We start from the raw sequence: 18,927 nt of genomic DNA, 5'->3' as shown, positions 1-18,927 counted from the left end.
ACTGCATTTCCAGTACCTTTCAGTTTGTTGTGCTCTGAGTCTGCAGGGAAGAGGACGTCAGGGAAGAGTTTGTCAAAGCTGTATCCTGCGTAACGCGGCCTGTTCTCTACGTACGTCCTCACTGATTGGTTGAGCTTCATCAGGAACTCCTGTGGCGGAGTCCCAAGCTGCTCTATCACCTTGTTCCACTGGTCAATGTCTGAGCAGGGGGAGTTAGGGAAACACTACACACAGACATAGCCTTCTCCACAGACACACATAACTATGCTAGAGAAGTACTGTTCCAGAACTATTCCTCTTTTCTAGAACTATCTCTGTGTATTGCCAGAAGCTTAAGTGGTTATGGGGAGGGAGGATGAGAGTATGGGTGTACCTGGATATGGTGGTGGGAATAGTGCAAAAGGAGTGCTCCATGGGGCGGTGGTCGGTGGTAAAAACAAGGTAAAAACGCAGACATGGTGAAATGATAACACAGGAAATTAGGAAAGGATACGGTCAGAGCCTGGGAACAACACACTACCTCTGACCATCTCAGCCACAATACAACCCACTGACCACACGTCCACTGCACGATGAATGAAGGGATGACATGCAAACACAGAGAGAAAAAAATGAAAAGATTAAGGAAATGAGAGAGGAATGTGAATGATTTACAAAAAATGTACAACACAAATAAATCCGACACATGAAACTGAAAATGGAAAGAGGGATACATCTGGTGAATGAAGGAGAAAAAGGAGTAAATTGGGTGAATGAGAGTGAAAATGGATGCAGCATTCAGGGTCTGCCAGTCTCCAGGCACAGGAAGGAAAAGGAAGAAAATCAGGACGTGAAATAAATGGCCATCTCATAAACCGAGAGACTGAAGAGGAATGGCCACATAGAGGATGCAAACTGTTTCATTTTGGCAGGAGACAATTTACATCCAGAAGCACCAAGGATACAGTCCCTTCCTGGGAACAGGATTTTGTGGCGGATCATTTCTGCCAGAATACATCCCACAGACCATATGTCCACTGTTACAACATGGGCAGTAGAGGAGGAGGGGGGTTAGCTTTTAGTAGTTAGTAAAGAGACCTTTGTTTCTCATTGTGAACAACTTTCCCAGAGGCTTGAAGAGAAGTGGATGGCTAATGTACAAGCTGTCAAAAAAAAGGTGTTATTGAATTAATTTCCATGATTTATAAAAACATAAATGTAATGAAAACAGTGCTGTTGTCATTAGCAAGGTTTACATCCAATTGGCGACAGATTTTCAAGAGAATAGAAAATAATCTGCATAAAAACAATATGAGCATTTTCCCACCAGAGATGTGTTTCCATCAATTTGACTTGTTGCGAATAAGAGCCTGTGCATGATGACGTAGTGCACATGAAAATCACTTTTACCGGTTAAATTCCTGTGTACCAAATAAAATATACAAGCTAATGGTATTCCATATATATTTGTGCATAAAGGCATTTCCACCTCCACTTTGTACTGAATAATCAGGGTGAACAAGGTGTAGATTCACGCGCAAAGAGCAGCAGATGTTTATTAAGCCGTCGCAGAAGGCAGGAATCGTGGTCACAGGCAGGCAATGGTCAAACAATACCACACAACCATACAAACAGAAAGAACTGAACTAAATAGGGAGCTGATGAGACCAGGTGGGAATCGAACACAGGTGAAATCAATTAACAAAAATGAAAGACAGGGCTACGTTCCAGAACACAAGGTTGACTAAGAAAATAAAAGCAGAACCTTAAACACACAGAATTAATGTTACAGACACAAAAATATCCCACATTGTCTAGTATATTTTGTTGTGTCAACATTCGGAAAGTTTACTGAAAAATGTGCTGTTTCCAACAGGCCTTTCGTGACATTTTATTTCCGATGTACTTTACTGACATTTTTTACATATTTTTACTTAACCAGGCAAGTCAGTTAAGAACAAATTCTTATTTACAATGACAGTCTAGGAACAGTGGCAGAACTGCAGATGTTTACCTCGCCAGCTCGGAGATTCGATCTAGCAACCTTTCAGTGACTGGCCCAACGCTCTAACCACTAGGCTACCTGCCACCCCAAAAAGGTTGGATGGAAACTTGATTATAGCTGTGATTTGCAATATGTCATTATAAACATAATTATTATTTACAAGAGTAATACAACATTAAAACAATGTCATGAAAGAATCTGCAGTGGTGGTTAATGCATAAAATCATTATGGTGAATGAATATTTGCTTGATTGATTGACAGGTACTGACCGTTGGCCTGGTAGCCCATCCCCAGTATGACCTCTGGTGCTCTGTAGTATCTGGTCACTACGTAGGGGGTCATCAGCAGACCTGTAGCCGCCGTCCGAGCCAAGCCAAAGTCCAAGATCTTCAACGTACAGTCTGACTTCACGACAATGTTACTGGGCTTTAGATCCTAGAGAAGGGACAAGGAGAGAACATCATCATTGTCATGATCTTTGTCGTCGTCATCATTGTCATCATCATCAATAGCAGCAGCATATTTTAAAGCCCAGACACAGCGAAAACTGTCTGCGCAGTTGTTCCAGAGCATTTTTTACTAAAAGATTATGGCAGACAATCCCGTCAGAGAGCACTATTTGCCGTCTTGGCAGATTATTTTAGTTATTATAGTAAGGTGGGGGACATCAATGAAGCTATGTAGGATTATAGGAATATTGTCATCATAATATTATAAAACAGGGCAGCATCCATATTCATCACCATCTTAACAACAGTAATGAGTCACTCCATTTTAACTACGGTTACTGAGTAGTGACTCTTTCACAGATTTGCATGTCGGCAAACGGCCTGGTAGCATGACATACAAACCAGTTACATTATTCTAGAATCTAGATTAATCTCAGAATCTCATTTTTTTCCCATCCTTGAATAAACTTTACATGCTCCATTGGGCCAAGCATGTATCCCAAATGGCACTCTATCACTCCCTATACATTGCATTTATTTGACCAGAGCTCAGGAATAGGGTGACATTTCGGATGCAATCCCAATCATTAAATCTGAATGAATATTTAGATCATTAGCATGTTCCTCCTGCTCTCCTGTGGATATAGCCAACATCACAGCTCTGACATGGAGGAGTTACTGTATAATCTTTTTAGTTTACAGTATAATCTTTGGAAATACAACAATCCCCCATTATTAATTTAGTGTTACCCAGTATGAGCCATACCCTGTGTCTACCTGTTAGCTTATTGTTATTGGTGTGAACTATACCCTGTGTCTACCTGTTAGCTTAGCGTTAGTGTGTATGAGCCAGTATGAGCTGTACCCTGTGTATGATGCCGGCAGCGTGGAGGTGTTTGATGCCACACAGCATCTGGTAGAGCAGGTAGGACAACCTCTCATGATCCAGCTCCATCTGAATCACCTGGCACAAGTTGGCATCCATTAGCTCCATCACAATGTATCTACACAGGAAGGAAGAGAGATGAAAATACACACACACACACACTTGTGTGTACACATAGCGTACACACAAACACACACACACACATAGCGTACACACAAACACACACACACACACCGAGCAGGCGCACACTCCCACATCTGTGGAGCCAGCTGGAAGGCTTAAACGGAGAGGGATACAGTATGCAGAGAGATTTCAGACAGTTATTCTGGTAATAGCTGAGTCATTATTTAATTGATGACAGACAGGCCCTATTAAAATATCAGTCTATGATCCTTCTATGTCTTAATTCCTAACAGCATGTAATCATTTTACACTGTCAAAGGTTTATCATGTTATTATACATCAATTAATGTGCATTTCCACTGAGGATTTCCCCCCAGTGTTTTACGCAAAAGGCTCAAGACCTTTCTTATAATATACTTACACGTCTGCAAATTCTTCTAATGATTTTTGTGGGCTGAATACATTTATTAGGCCAATGATCTGTAACAACATGAACACACGAGTCATACACAATGCTTGCTAAATTAGTTTCCTCAATATAAGGAAAACAGTCCTTCATCATAACACATTTGTAATCAAGTAATTTTCAAATGTATTATTCAATATAACAATAAAATATTTAAAAACGGGTAACTGTAGTTCTGGATGCTGGTTGAATGAATCTGCATTTTAGCTGTGTGTATATTAACTATATGGGCTACCAAAGCAAATGCCTGTTTACTGTTCCTTCTGAAGTACCATTATGCATTCATAAAATAATATTCTTAGAGTTTCTCTCTATTTCCAGCCAGGCCATTCATAAACATAACTGAGGATAATTGTCAAAGTCATACCTAGAATATAATAAAACAGCAGGAAGAAGTAATTGACTAGTGTTGGTAGGCAGACTTACATTTTTGTGATTGACACATTTCATTAACACCAGTTCTCTGTACGCTCTCTTGGCATGCGTTTGGTTCTGGAATGGCCGACTTAACTTCTTAATAGCCACATTTCTCTCAAGGTTGTGGTCATACGCTGAACTGAAAAGGCAAGACCAAGAGCATGGCAATACATGAACACATACCTAACAATAGGGTGATAGAGACCGTAGGAAATAAGAAGTTAAACGGATGTCTAATTTGTGTTTCTTTCCATTGGATGTTTTACAGCATGAGACCTTGAAACATTCCATGGTCCATTGTGCCATTGATGGACCAGCTTTGGCATCAACCTTCCTCCATTGATTAAGCACCACAGTATTTAGACAAATTCAAACTGGGGTACTTTGCTATGTAGCTTTTAATTTTGTTGCCTTGTAAACTAATTGAATCTGGAAAAAAAGTATTTCATGGGGCAACAAAAAGAAGACGAAAACCTCAAGCAAAAAGGATTTGAAAACAATACATGGTGACACTTTATTTTGTATTGTTTACTGGTATTTACCTAGTACAACCCGCTGTTAAAACAGTAATTAACTAGTATATGACAGGCAGAAAAAACTAAAAGGGAATGAAGGCCACCACTTAGTTAATGAAAAATGTAGAAACATTTGTCGTGGGGTTGACTTTTGCCCATCAAGACAAACGGAGGGATGAACTTAATTTCTGGGCAGGTATTTTCTGGGGCATTTCGTTAGAAATAGATAAAAACGGCCTCTTGAGTAGCACTGTGGTCTAAGGCACTGCATCACAGTGCTTTTGGTGTCACTACAGACCCGATCCGGGGCTGTGTCACAACCGGCCGTGACCGGGAGTCCCATAGGGCAGCGCACAATTGGCCCAGCGTCGTCCGGGTTAGGGGAAGGTTTGGCCAGGGGGGCTTTACTTGGCTCATCGCGCTCTAGCGACTCCTTAAGTTAGGCCGGGTGCCTGTTGAACGACTCAGTCGTCAGTTGAACAGTGTTTCCTCTGACACATCAGTGTGTCTGGCTTAAGGAGCGTGGTTTGGAGGGTCATGTTTCAGAGGATGCATGACTTGACCTGGCTCTCCCGCAGCAATGAGACAAGATCATAATTGATTCGAAAATGGATTTCACGAAATTGGGGTAAAATTCACAACAAAATCCCAAAATAAATATAAGCATGACAAACAAACCCCAATGCATCTTGGCATTGTGTCAGCCTTCATCAAGGCCTAAAGATTTGAGTGTCCACATGGGAGCTCTATAAATCACCTTTGGGTGGCACAATAACCAATAAGAAAACAAGTCACATAAACAAAATAACAACATATGAAAATGAAACAGCGATGTGAACCTAAAGTAAATTATTTATTAATAATAAAAGTAGCAACATAAATGTAAAAGATAGCATAAATAAAAAATATATAGACAAAAATGACTATGCCAATATTTTCATTTACTAAGAGGTGACCACTTCGGCCAGTCATAGACTACCCTTTTCAAAAAGTACCTTGTACCAAGTCTCTATGGCCATATAGTTTTTTTAAACCAGCACATTGTTTTTTCTTCTCAGTAACTAGTAATTGCATAGTGATTACACTTACCAGACGATTCCCTGTGCTCCTGAGCCGATGGGCCTTAGATTCTGGTAGCATTTCAGAACAGTGAAGGTGGAATCTCCGACATCTAAACTGTAGAGCTCCCTCTCTTCTCCTTGCTTGTTTTTATTCATGATGAAACCTTGAGGAGCTGCTTTCTGGGCATCCAAACTATGCTCTCTGGACTATTGACCCACATGCACGCACACAAATGCACAAACGCATGCACACACACACACATACACACAGAAAGAGAAAGAGAGAGAGAATAACATATTTTTATGATACAGAACACAGGTAGCTACGTATGTTCTGAAGTGCATATGTTTTTAGCTTTAAAGATCAAATCTGCATTAGGGGAAAAAGAGCCACTGTTCGCCCCAGTGCCTTTGTTATTGTTTTTGTTTGGTTATGGTAATCACATTGCAAATCTGACAGACTTTGATTTTGTAAAGATATAGCCTAATAATATTATTATATGTATTAAAGTAGAAAGCAATGGGTTAGAATAAGCCTAGTTAACCAACCCAAGTAAAATGCAACAACCATTTATGGCCAGCTATGTACAATCTACCAGTGATTTATCCTGCAATAGAAGTCGTTCAAATGGTAAAATTAATTGATGTATTCTTCTAATGTGAAAGTAATCTAAAAGTAACTGAGTTTGGGTATTCCAAATGTTCTGTTACTGATTTAAAAAAAAGTTGGACAGGTAACTAGTAACTGTAATGGATTATATTTCAAATGTAACCTACCCAACCCTGCTGGTGACATCACCAGGCAGGAAATGAGTTAATAGACCAATAAGCGAGTTCCAAACCTCTATGCCAATAACAGATCATTTCCAGTTTTCTCCTCCCCACTCAAACCACTCAGTCCTATCACAATTACTGCTCAAGGGTCATGACACTCCAAAATCAGATTATATTTTCAAACCTCAAAAGCGATCTTCTCTTCAGATAAGTCCATATCCCAGGTATTCTGTTTTGTAGAAGGAGCTACAATGTAAATTCCACATTCCAAAAATGATTAGAGAAGATAAGCATAATGGAATTTACAGATCTGCGGTGCTAATCTTTATCATTAATTTGTTGGGTGAGGTACAGTGGGGCAAAAAGTATTTAGTCAGCCACCAATTGTGCAAGTTCTCCCACTTAAAAAGATGAGAGAGGCCTGTAATTTTAATCATAGGTACACTTCAACTATGACAGACTTAATCCAAACATTAAGGACAACAAGGACAACACTCCAAGGTATTGGAGTGGCCATCACAAAGCCCTGACCTCAATCCAATAGAACATCTGTGGGCAGAAATGAAAAAGTGTGTGCGAGCAAGGAGGCCTGCAAACCTGACTCAGTTACACCAGCTCTGTCAGGAGGAATGGGCCAAAATTCACCCAACTTATTGTGGGAAGCTTCCAAAAAACGTTTGACCCAAGATAAACAATTTAAAGGCAATGCTACCAAATACTAATTGAGTGTTTGTAAACTTCTGCCCCACCGGGATTGTGATGAAATAAATAAAAGCTGAAATAAATCATTCGCTCTAATATTATTCTGACATTTTACATTCTTAAAAAAAAGTGGTGATCCTAACTGACCTAAGACAGGGAGTTTTTACTTGCGAATTAGTGGGACGCTAGCGTTGCAGAGAGTCAAAATCAAATTAAATTACTATAAATATTAAACTTTCATGAAATCACAAGTGCAATAGATCAAAATAAAGCTTAACTTGTTGTTAATCCAGCCGCCATGTCAGATTTCAAAAAGGCTTTACGGCGAAAGCAAACAGTGTGATTATCTGAGGACAGCGCCCAGCACACAAATGCATAACAAATCATTTTCAACCAGGGAGTTGCGACACGAAAGAAAGAAATAGCGATATAATATATGCCTTACCTTTGAAGATCTTCTTCTGTTGGCACTCCAAAAGGTCCCAGTTACATTACAAATGGTCCTTTTGTTTGATAAAGTCCTTTTTTATATAAAAATAACTCAGTTTAGCTGGCGCGCATCAGTCAATAATCCACTCGGTTTCCCGAGTTCAAAATGCATACAAAATGAATCCCAAACGTTACCAATAAACTTATCCAAACAAGTCAATCAACGTTTATAATCAAACAATAGGTACCCTAATACGCAAATAAACAATAACATTTAAGACGGAGAATCGTTATGGTCTTTACCGGAGAAAAATACCAAAGAACACGCTCTCATCCACGCGCTTGGAAACACTACAGCCAAAATGGGAGCCACCTAGAAAAACTACAATTTCTGGCCCATTTAAAAAAAAAATATCCTGAAACTCTTTCTAAAGACTGTTGACATCTAGTGGAAGCCCTAGGAATGGCAATCGAGCACGATTTCACACTGTTATAAAAGAGCCAGTGGTAGGATGAAAATGTTTTTTGGGGGGGATGGTTTGTCCTCGGGGTTTCGCCTGCAATTTCAGTTCTGTTATAGACAGAGAGTGTTTTCTATCCAAATATACCAATTATATGCATATCCTAGCTTCTGGGCCTGAGTAGCAGGCAGTTTACTTTGGGCACGCTTTTCATCGGATGTCAAAATACCGCCCCCTATCCCAAAGAAGTTAAATGTCAGGAATTGTGAAAAAAATGAGTTTAAATGTATTTGGCTAAGGTGTATGTAAACTTCCAACTTCAACAGTAAGTGACACCTATGCAAGGGATGTGAAAACATACTAGGCACTGTAGCTGGATCTAAATGGATGGCATGGGATGTAGATTCGTCTTGACATAATAGTACTTTTGTGATCTGAAACGCCTGACAAAATGTGCATTGAGTGTAATGTCCCCTTAACTATACAAACATGATCATCAGAAGCTACTGGACTGAGTGTGAACCATACACTCAGGAAAAAAAGTGATATCTAGAATGTAAAAGGGTTCTTCGGCTGTCCTATAGGAGAACCCTTTGAATAACCTTTTTTGGTTCCAGGTACAACCCTTATGGTTGTAGGTAGAACCCTTTTGGGTTCCATGTAAAACCATTTCCACAGAGGGTTGTACATGGAACCCAAAAGGGTTCTTTCTACCTGGAACCAAAAAGGGTTCTTTCTACCTGAACACAAAAGGGTTCTCCAATAGGGACAGCCGAATAACCCATTTGACACCATTTTTTCAAAGATTGTAAGTGGATTATATCTCACACCACATTAATATATGAACCATCAGCCTAGGAATATATTTTTCAGGGCTCAGGGTCCAATCGGATGAGGTCACACTGATACTGACCTCCCAATGGGTGTTTATGATCGTCACCCTGTGGTGATTTCTGTATTTTGTTACTTCTCATGGGGAAAATGTTATGAGATGTCAGATGTGTGACATGCAATCTTCTCTTCTTTCTATCTCCTTGAGTAATTAGAGAGAGATATGCTGTATATTTTCCCTCCTTTGCAGTCTCTTTCTCCTTCTCGCTTATTGTCTTTCATTCTCTCATTTCCCCCTCTCCCATCCTGTCTCTGATCTAAGTATTCATTCCTGTCTTTTAAGCCCAGTCTGGACCGGACTAAATCCCAGAAACATTGACCCGATTTGACTACATTGAAAATACATATTTCAATGGATAGTTAATTAACAGCAGGGGTCCACTATATATCTTTCACCTATTGTATCATGTCAAATCAGCGATTTCCATCCATTTTGAAATACATCCTTCCTTACCATTGAATGTAACAGCCATTAAGGGTTCCACTGACTTTCACCTATCTTGTCAAAACTGTGATTTCCCCAAGGAAGGTAAGACGGAAACATGCATTGTGATTAGTCCATCATTAAAGGGCTAAATATGATTAATTTCCTCTGACATCCCGTCTGGTTTGCTAAAGTCTTATTTGTACAAAGTAAACACACTCAAAATGCACACCCACCCACCCATTGGTCTTAAATACATCTAAAACTAAAAGCATTGTATTTGGTTCAAAAGATTCTCTAAGACCTACACCTCAGCTGGAGGATTGTATAAAGGTTGTGACCCTCGAGCAAGTTGAGGAAGCTAAACTTCTAGGTATAACATTGGATGACGAAGTTGTTAAAGATGGGAAGGTTATAAAAACAAAAATCAACTGTACCAGTTGCTCAGGTGCTGGTCTTGTCCCATATTGATTACTGTGCGGTCATATGGTCAAGTGCAGCAAAGGAAGACCTAGAAAAGCTGCAGCTGGCTCCAAACAGAGCAGGAGGCCCTTAACTGCACATACAGAACTAACATCAACAACATGCATGACAGTCTTTCCTGGTTGAGGGTTGACGAGAGACAAACTGTGTGCTTCTCTTCTTGTTTTAATGATAAGTATTACTGTCATGAAAATGTCAGATTTTCTACATAATCAAATAACATTAATCTCGGACACCCATACATACCCCACAAGACATATACATACATACCCCACAAGATATACCACAAGGAGTCTCTTCACAGTCCCCAAGTCCAACGCACAGTATTATACAGAGCCATAATCGCATGGAACTCCCTTCCATCTCCAATTACTCAAGCAAACAGCAAAATTACCTTCAAAATGATCCAACAACATTTCATAGAACAGCAGGGACTGTAAGGGGGGACACACAAACACATGCACACAGATACAATAACACACAAATTATTTTTGTTGTTGTATTGTATTATTATCTTTTTATTGATTGTATATTGTTGTATTTTTTTATTTGTCATGTTTTGTGTTTTTTGTGGACCCCAGGAAGAAAAGCTGCTACTTTGGCAAAAGCTAACGGGGATCCGAATAAACCAATATACACACACACACACACACACACACAAAACACACACACACACAGTCACAGTATAATCGCACCATTCCTCATATCAATCATCAGACAGAAGCCAGGCAGTCATAAGATCATTGTTCAGATGGATTAGCTGGGTGGATGGAGTGTGGTACTTAGCTTTACTGCTTTTAGTTGTAGGTTATATGCCTGCATGGGTCATAACATTAATCTTGGACACCTTTACAGTTACTAACATGCATATATAGTGTATGTCTGAATGAATAAATGAACAATTGCTGTATAATGATTTACAAACACACAATGGTTAATGAATGAAGCATAACCTTCTGTAGCCAACATTATGCTATAACAATGGGGCTAAAGTGCTTAGTTCTTGGGTGTTGTCAGTTACTGTGAATTGCAGTCACCAGTAAACAGTAACACCTGCTAATGTTTTACAGTAACTGTTTATTGTGAGTAATCAGTATGAGACAAAAGGATGAATACTGGCTATAACTGCAGTATCTTAGCTTCCATTTCAGTCAGTGACTGGCTGCACCAAGAACAACTCTCTTGCGCTCTCCCTCTCTCTCCACCTCCACCCTCCAGTCAGAAGGCTTGGGTAGTCTATCAAGGGGCCTGTGAGTTAGGACAGCTGATACACTTCTACAGTCCTGCAATTACAGTAAGCGACCCTCCATTTCAGCCTCCACTCCATTGTAATGACTGATGAACTGTGTTCATAATGAACATGATAAACAGCCCCTCAACACTGGCAGTCAATCCTGAGCCCCACCCATTGGGAACTGACTATAGCTTACATCTGGCAAAACATCCACAATCATTAATCTCATCTCAAACTATTAATACAGTATAACTGAGCATTAAGTAACACTGGAACATACACAGTACACATTTGATTTCATTCCTAAATAGAACATTCCTCCTGCATTTAATATAGAATAATACATTTTTCACAAGTGGCATTACCTAGAGTTGAAGTCGGAAGTTTACATACACCTTAGCCAAATACATTTAAACTCAGTTTTTCACAATTCCTGACATTTAATCTTAGTAAAAATGACCTGTCTTAGGTCAGTTACGATCACCACTTAATTTAAAGAATGTGAAATGTCAGAATAATAGTAGAGAGAATTAAATATTTCAGCTTTTATTTCTTTCATCACATTCCCAGTGGGGCAGAAGTTTACATACAGTCAATTAGTATTTGGTAGCATTGCCTTTAAATTGTTTAACTTGGGTCAAACTTTTCGGCTTCCCACAATAAGTTGGGTGAATTTTGGCCCATTCCTCCTGACATAGCTGCTGTAACTGAGTGAGGTTTGTAGGTCTACTTGCTCGCGCACACTTTTTTCATTTCTGCACAAATGTTCTATGGGATTGAGGTCAGGGCTTTGTGATGGCCACCCACTTTTTCAGTTCTGCCCACACATTTTATACAAGATTGAGGTTAGGGCTTTGTGATGGCCACTCCAATACCTTGACTTTGTTGTCCTTAAGCCATTTTGCCACAACTTTGGAAGTATGCTTGGGGTCATTGACCATTTGGAAGACCCGTTTGTGACCAAGCTTTAACTTCCTGACTGATGTCTTGAGATGTTGCTACAATATATCCACATAATTTTCCCTCATCATGATGCCATGTATTTTTGTGAAGTGCACCAGTTCCTCCTGCAGCAAAGCACCCCCACAACATGATGCTGCCACCCCTGTGCTTCACGGTTGGGATGGTGTTCTTCGGCTTGCAAGCCTCCCCCTTTTTCCTCCTAACATAATGATGGCCATTATGGCCGAACAGTTCTGTTTTTGTTTCATCAGACCAGAGGACATTTCTCCAAAAAGTACAATCTTCGTCCCCATGTGCAATTGCAAACAGTATTCTGGCTTTTTTATGTCGGTTTTGGAGCAATGGCTTCTTCCTTGTTGAGCGGACTTTCAGGTTATGTCGATATAGGACTCGTTTTACTGTGGATATAAATACTTTTGTACCTTTTTCCTCTAGCATCTTCACAAGGTCCTTCGCTGTTGTTCTGGGATTGATTTGCATTTTTCACACCACGTTACTTTCATCTCTAGGAGACAGAACGCGTGTCCTTCCTGGGCGGCATGACAGCTGCGTGGTCCCATGGTGTTTATAGTTGCGTACTATTGTTTGTACAGATGAACGTGGTACCTTCAGGCATTTGGAAATTCCCAATGATTCATCATCATCTCCCAATGATGAACCAGACTTGTGGAGGTCTTGGCTGAGATCTTTTGATTTTCCCATGATGTCAAGCAAAGAGGCACTGCGTTTGAAGGTAGGCCTTGAAATACATCACAGGTACACCTACAATTGACTAAAATGACAGTCAATTAGCCTATCAGAAGCTTCGAATGCCATGACATCATTTTCTGGAATGTTCCAAGCTGTATAATGGCACAGTAAACTTAGTGTTTGTAAACATCTGACCCACTGAAATTGTGATACAGTGTATTATAAGTGAAATAATCTGTATGTAAACAATTGATGGAAAAATTACTTGTGTCATGCACAAATTAGATGTCCTAACCGACTTGCCAAATCTATAGTTTGTTAACAAGAAATTTGTGGAGTGGGTGAAAAAGTTTTAATGACTCCAACCTATCTATATGTAAAATTCTGACTTTAACTGTATATAGGGATAAGTATTAAAATGTTATTGAAATGTTAATATTTTATTAAAAAGTGGATGGGGTTATATCCTGCCTGTTTGACCCTGTCCGGGGGTATCCTCAGATGGGGACACAGTGTCTCCTGACCCCTCCTGTCTCAGCCTCCAGTATTTATGCTGCAGTACTTTATGTGTCTTGTGTGAATTTAAGTATCTCTCTCTCAGGACCTGAGCCCTACCTGGACTGACGACTCCCTGCTGTCCCCAGTCCACCTGGCCGTGCTGCTGCTCCAGTTTCAACTGTTCTGCCTGCGGCTATGGAACCCTGACCTGTTCACCGGACATGCTACCTGTCCCAGACCTGCTGTTTTCAACTCTCTAGAGACAGCAGGAGCGGTAGAGATACTCTGAATGATCGGCTATGAAAAGTCAACTGAAGTGCTGACCTGTTGCACCCTTGACAACCACTGTGATTATTATTATTATTTGACCCTGCTGGTCATCTATTAACATTTGAACATCTTGGCCATGTTCGGACTGGCCCCCCCTCATAGCCTGGCTCCTCTCTAGGTTTCTTCCTAGGTTCTGGCCTTTCTAGGGAGTTTTTCCTAGCCACCGTGCTTCTACACCTGCATTGCGTGCTGTTTGGGGTTTTAGGCTTGGTTTCTGTACAGCACTTTGCGATATCAGCTGATGTAAGAAGGGCTTTATAAATCAATTTGATTTGATATGTAAATACTAGTCCTACACTATGCAACAGTTATTGTACCCTAAATATATCCCAGGCATAGCTGTCTTTATCACCTAATTAACAGTACACTGAATGAACAATGTTGTAGACATGGTGTGTCAAGACTTCAAGAGTGGCAGAGGGAAGATTCTAAGGCTTAGGCTATACATTGACCATTCAGATATTTACAATTCAGATTGTTTTAAAACCAACAGTGATCAATTGCTATAAATGGCCCTGACAAGCAACAGTGTTTTAATACCGTCATAATAACCTTGGCCAGCCGACCTTTTACCGTTATACGCCCCTTACGGTGGCTGTAGCTGCCAGGTAAAACAAAACACCGGCGCCTTGACAATATGATGATGATGATATGACCATATCAACCTCGCTAAAAATGTAGCAAGTATATCTATAATTCCCAAGCAGGCATTTTGGTAATAGCCTTGTTTTTACAGCCTGTATGTAGTCTATGCGATACGTTATTAACCTACACATAGCGGGATATCCTATTTTGAGCACTATCCTATGCCAATCCAACAATCGAATATATCGTGGTAGCCTTCCCTGTTACATTGAATCATAGACATTATAATATGTTGACAACAAACCGCATCTGTAGTTGCGTGCGATTCTCCGCAAACGACCCTCCCCCACAGCTAAACAATACCATGGACAGCGGCGCAAAAACGTTAGGGCTTACCTCCGTCAACAAATTACAGAATGATCACTCCTCGATTCTCCACAATAGTCCGCGTCCTTGACGATGAATTCAGTTTATTTTTAAGGATAATACAAATTTCGCTATTATGTTGTCCAGCTTCAAACATGACCTCCCCGAATGCACTACTCTCTCTGCATTGCCAGGCTGTGCGCGCACTGCAGAAGACATATGCGTACCACGTCACTCAAGCCCTACGTGTGGGTAAAAGCGGAGCTACCAAGAGGAAGAGGTGAAGCGAGAGGTTTCACTCCGACCAAAATCGGTCCAGGAAAAAGAAGCCCACAAAGTGAGGATTGTTTTGTATTGGAGGTCAATGAGAAAGTGTCGAATTTGGTCAGCAAAAAATGTAATTGATCATTTGCAAATTAGGCTTATTTGATATAATTTACATTTCGTAATGGTTAGATTGTTAGTTCTGAATGCACTGATATAAGTGGACGTACGTGGCATTTTGGCAACTTACCGAAAAACGACTTTATGTAGGAGTTGTGCCTGTTGTCATAAAAATAGATAGAGAACTTCTCATGGATATAACACATTTTCGTATCGACATCGCCATTGAGGGCTTCCACCATTTGAAATTAGTTAACTGGGTGGAGAGTTCTATGAGTTGGAAGCAATCAGTCAATGAAGAAGAAAAATGACTATTTTACACTTAAGATAGAATGGGCCGCACCACTGAGGCTGTCACAGACGTTATGAAGGCACAAATACAAAAATGAGTCCTCTATCTATCTCTATGGCCGGTTGTTCGCACATGTATCTGCCCTTTCATTGACCAGAATGGCTACACTTGATCTCGCCTCCTCTCGCCTGCCTTCCATCTTTGAGGACGTGCATTTCCATTGTTAGAATGGCCAGTCGAATATCTTATCAATATAATAGACAACATTTGGAGGTTCTTCTTCTTCCTCTACGTTATAATGGTGCTCCACCAACAAACGTTTAAGGTGCATGCAGCCACCTACTGTGCTGGAGTTTGTGATCAATCACAATTTGCCTAATTCTGTACTATAAAGAAAATGTTTTATAATATCAAACATATAAATCCCTACTAACTTCTAACAAACGGTCCCTTATCCCTAAAACCATTCCCCCCCCCCCCCCCCCAACCTCTTCAAACGTTCCCTCCTTCATGCTGAATTAGGATTTTGTTGAGAATAACATCTGTTACCCCTAATAACTCTGTAGCTGTATCCACAAGAATCTTCACCCTGGCATTTCTGCTTTCCAAAATCTGAGTTGTGTTGTTAACCTTTCCAATGAAAGCTATAAAAAGTACATTCCGGTTTTGGTGGCATGCATTGCGTGGCCTTTTCGTTGCTTTCTTTGGCAAATTACTATGAACTAACAGATGTATATCCTAAAACCTGTCAAGGCTAAACATCATATTGCCTAAGGTCGATGTCCGCGCCCCCTCAGAAATCGAATTAGCATAATACAAAAATCCCAATAAAAATGTGTCAGTTTGAGCTAGAGATATCTGTTTTTTTTTTGCATTGGATGAGTCTCAATCCGCTGCATCCACCTATGTTGCACTTCCACATTTCACATTCAGCCCTTTCTGAATCCTTTAACTCAATGCTCTCGGAGTTTGTGCTATTAGTACAAATAAACATAACTGCTTATTTGGACATAGCTAACTATTTTACAGTAAAAGTGAGGTAAGTTACTGGATAAGAAATTAATAATAAGCTAGTATTTTATGTGTTTCGACCTGCATAATTCTAGACTATTATTTTATCTTAATCAGTTTTATGTATTGCTTTATCATATTGTATGCTGGAAGTGATTTTTATTTGCTCTGGCCAGCATTGTTGTTGTACATTAACCTTAGCTTGTTGGTTCCTGTAAGAGTGTAGGCCTTTTAGCTAGCTGTTTAAAAATCTACTCGCTGTTGTTATCATTTATGTAAAAAGACAATCAATAATATCAATCGTGTAAGCACATGGAAATACTTTTTAGCAAAATATGACTTATGACTTAAGTGGCGGGCTGTGAATGATGGACTGTGAAAGTCAATCTCCCATGATTCCGTAGTACCGGAATTGACCGTGTTGTCCTTTGTAATATAATTACTCTGCATATATTACTCTGCATATAATGTATAATAATAGAAGTAACAATTGCATTTAGCATTTTATTTAGATCTGTGATAGTGTAGCTTGTTTACTAGTATGTCCTGGAAAATGACTGGTATGTCCTGTCTGCACAACCATTAAAGTGATTAAGAGAGAAAAAATGAGAATATTTGAGCCTTAGTAGTTGCTCAAGGAAACCTTGCTGATAGTATATTGAGATGTTAGTCACAGCAGACTCAGAAAAAAAAGTGCTTTGGGGCACCATTTGTGTCTGTAGGGGAACCCTCTAAAAATAGGTTCCAGATTGAACCGTTTAAGATCAGATAAAAACTCTTTCTGAGAGTGTTGTTTGTTCATTGTCCCACAGCTCACTGTCTTTATTGACGATCAGGTAAAACACAGAATGACTGTTGTAGCCTAAGTTTGTGCACTGGGACAGCATCAACGGCAGCATCAGTGGACTAGACAGTGAAGGCTTACTGTCCAAGTCTACAGGGGCAACAGGGATGTGATCCAACAGTTTTGCAACCAATAACACTATATGACTTTGGCAAGACTGCCCTACAAAGGCAAAACGAAGTAACTTCAAATTTAGTCAAACATATTTGATCTGTTGTAATGGTTTCCTGACAATAACAAGCCAGTTGATCAGAATATATCATGGATTATCAGATATTGCTGTCTGTCTAGATTTGGCAGTGAAAACAATTGCGTAGTTCCTGCATTTGGACTTTTTAGGGTAAACGTGGGAGCCTAATAATCATATCTTACTATGAATATATAGCAACTATACAATAAAATATAGGTCTACAAAATTTTACAAACATGGAGGAACCCAGTCTAAGTAGGCTATCCGTCAAGTATAGTCATAAAATAAAACAGACCTCCTAAATCTTTCTGTTGAGCACTTTGGCATTACAAGCCAGTTACTAAAAGTACTCAGAGTCATTGGAAGTACTATACAGATATTCAGTTTCTGTCTGGTTCTCTGCCAATAACTAACTCCAATAACTGAATCAGCCTTCTTAATCAGTTTATTGATCTTGTTCCTGACGTGGACAACTTAATATCCAAAATAACCCTTTATGTACTACCTCATTCTGGAATTATGATTCACATAATATGACATGATGGTATGAGTATGATATAAAACAATTAGCCTTTTGTGTAGACATTGATAGATTATAAAGATGCACATTGTCCTCAATTTCAGAAACTCAGGGGTCAACAAAAAAGACGTGTCCAAACTGTACCCAAACCCTTGGGTAGGACCCCACAGCACTACAAAGAAAGAACAAATAGAGGCTTGGAAAAATACGGGGGAAAAAAAATCAAACAACGCTGAATTCGTCAAACTATGTATAATGCATACCTCCCTCCATGTGAGTGAAAATATTGTCGTCACAAGCACATCTGTTGATATGTTGTTTGTTGAGGCAGACTGGAAAATATACACTGAGTGTGCAAAACATGATGAACACCTGCTCTTTCCATGACATAGATTGTCCAGGTGAAAGCTACGATCCCTCATTTATGTATACCGGCTATTCCCAAACTGGGGTATGCGCAAAGCCGTCACGCCATATAAAAATGTGATTCACATATATATTTTATATGTGCAAAAGTACTATCTCACAACTCGATAAAACCTTCACTCTTGCTCAGACATTTAGAAACGAAACATGTCAATTTGAAAAATAAGCCACAGAAGATTTTTGAGGGGCTAGAAACGTTTTATATGGTGAGCTGTGGAGGACTTATTTCTTCCTGCTGCCGCGGATAGGCTAGGATAGTGCTGGGGTAAAAGGCCCAAAAAACTATACAGACAATGCCTTCGTCAAACAACACTGTTTCACAACGCATCAGCGACATGGCAGGAGATGTTCTGAAACAATTACTGCTTCGCATACAAGCCAGTGAATTCAATGCGTTTCAGCTGGAGGAGTCAATAGACATGGAGTCAATAGACATAGCCTGGCACAGCTCCTGGTATATGTCCGTTACGTTTATGGGGATCAATTAAGGAATACATGCTCTTCTGCAAACCGTTGGAAACCAGGACA

At 39.8% G+C, this 18,927-nt stretch overlaps 1 protein-coding gene across 3 annotated transcripts in view; it reads right to left on the bottom strand.

Moving 5' to 3' along the window:
- Positions 1-14,954, bottom strand: part of LOC115113414 (mitogen-activated protein kinase 8-like) — a 31,981-nt gene extending 17,027 nt beyond the window's left edge. For 2 of the 3 annotated variants that reach the window (XM_029641013.2, XM_029641015.2), the window contains exons 1-8: positions 14,763-14,954; positions 5,931-6,109; positions 4,336-4,465; positions 3,865-3,923; positions 3,300-3,438; positions 2,255-2,420; positions 494-565; positions 17-199 (exon numbers count right to left, since the gene is read on the bottom strand). In XM_029641013.2, coding sequence (XP_029496873.1) covers positions 17-199; positions 494-565; positions 2,255-2,420; positions 3,300-3,438; positions 3,865-3,923; positions 4,336-4,465; positions 5,931-6,058 — 877 coding nt within the window. In that variant the 5' untranslated portion in view covers positions 6,059-6,109; positions 14,763-14,954. Of the gene's footprint in view, positions 1-16; positions 200-493; positions 566-944; positions 1,017-2,254; positions 2,421-3,299; positions 3,439-3,864; positions 3,924-4,335; positions 4,466-5,930; positions 6,110-14,762 lie in introns of all 3 variants that reach the window. The other variant, XM_029641014.2, reaches the window with a different exon arrangement.
- Positions 14,955-18,927: the final 3,973 nt, after the last annotated feature.

The sequence above is a fragment of the Oncorhynchus nerka genome, linkage group LG28, assembly GCF_034236695.1.
Source record: "Oncorhynchus nerka isolate Pitt River linkage group LG28, Oner_Uvic_2.0, whole genome shotgun sequence".
In the NCBI taxonomy this organism is placed as follows: domain Eukaryota; kingdom Metazoa; phylum Chordata; class Actinopteri; order Salmoniformes; family Salmonidae; genus Oncorhynchus; species Oncorhynchus nerka.
This window is presented reverse-complemented; position numbering and strand designations above follow the sequence as displayed.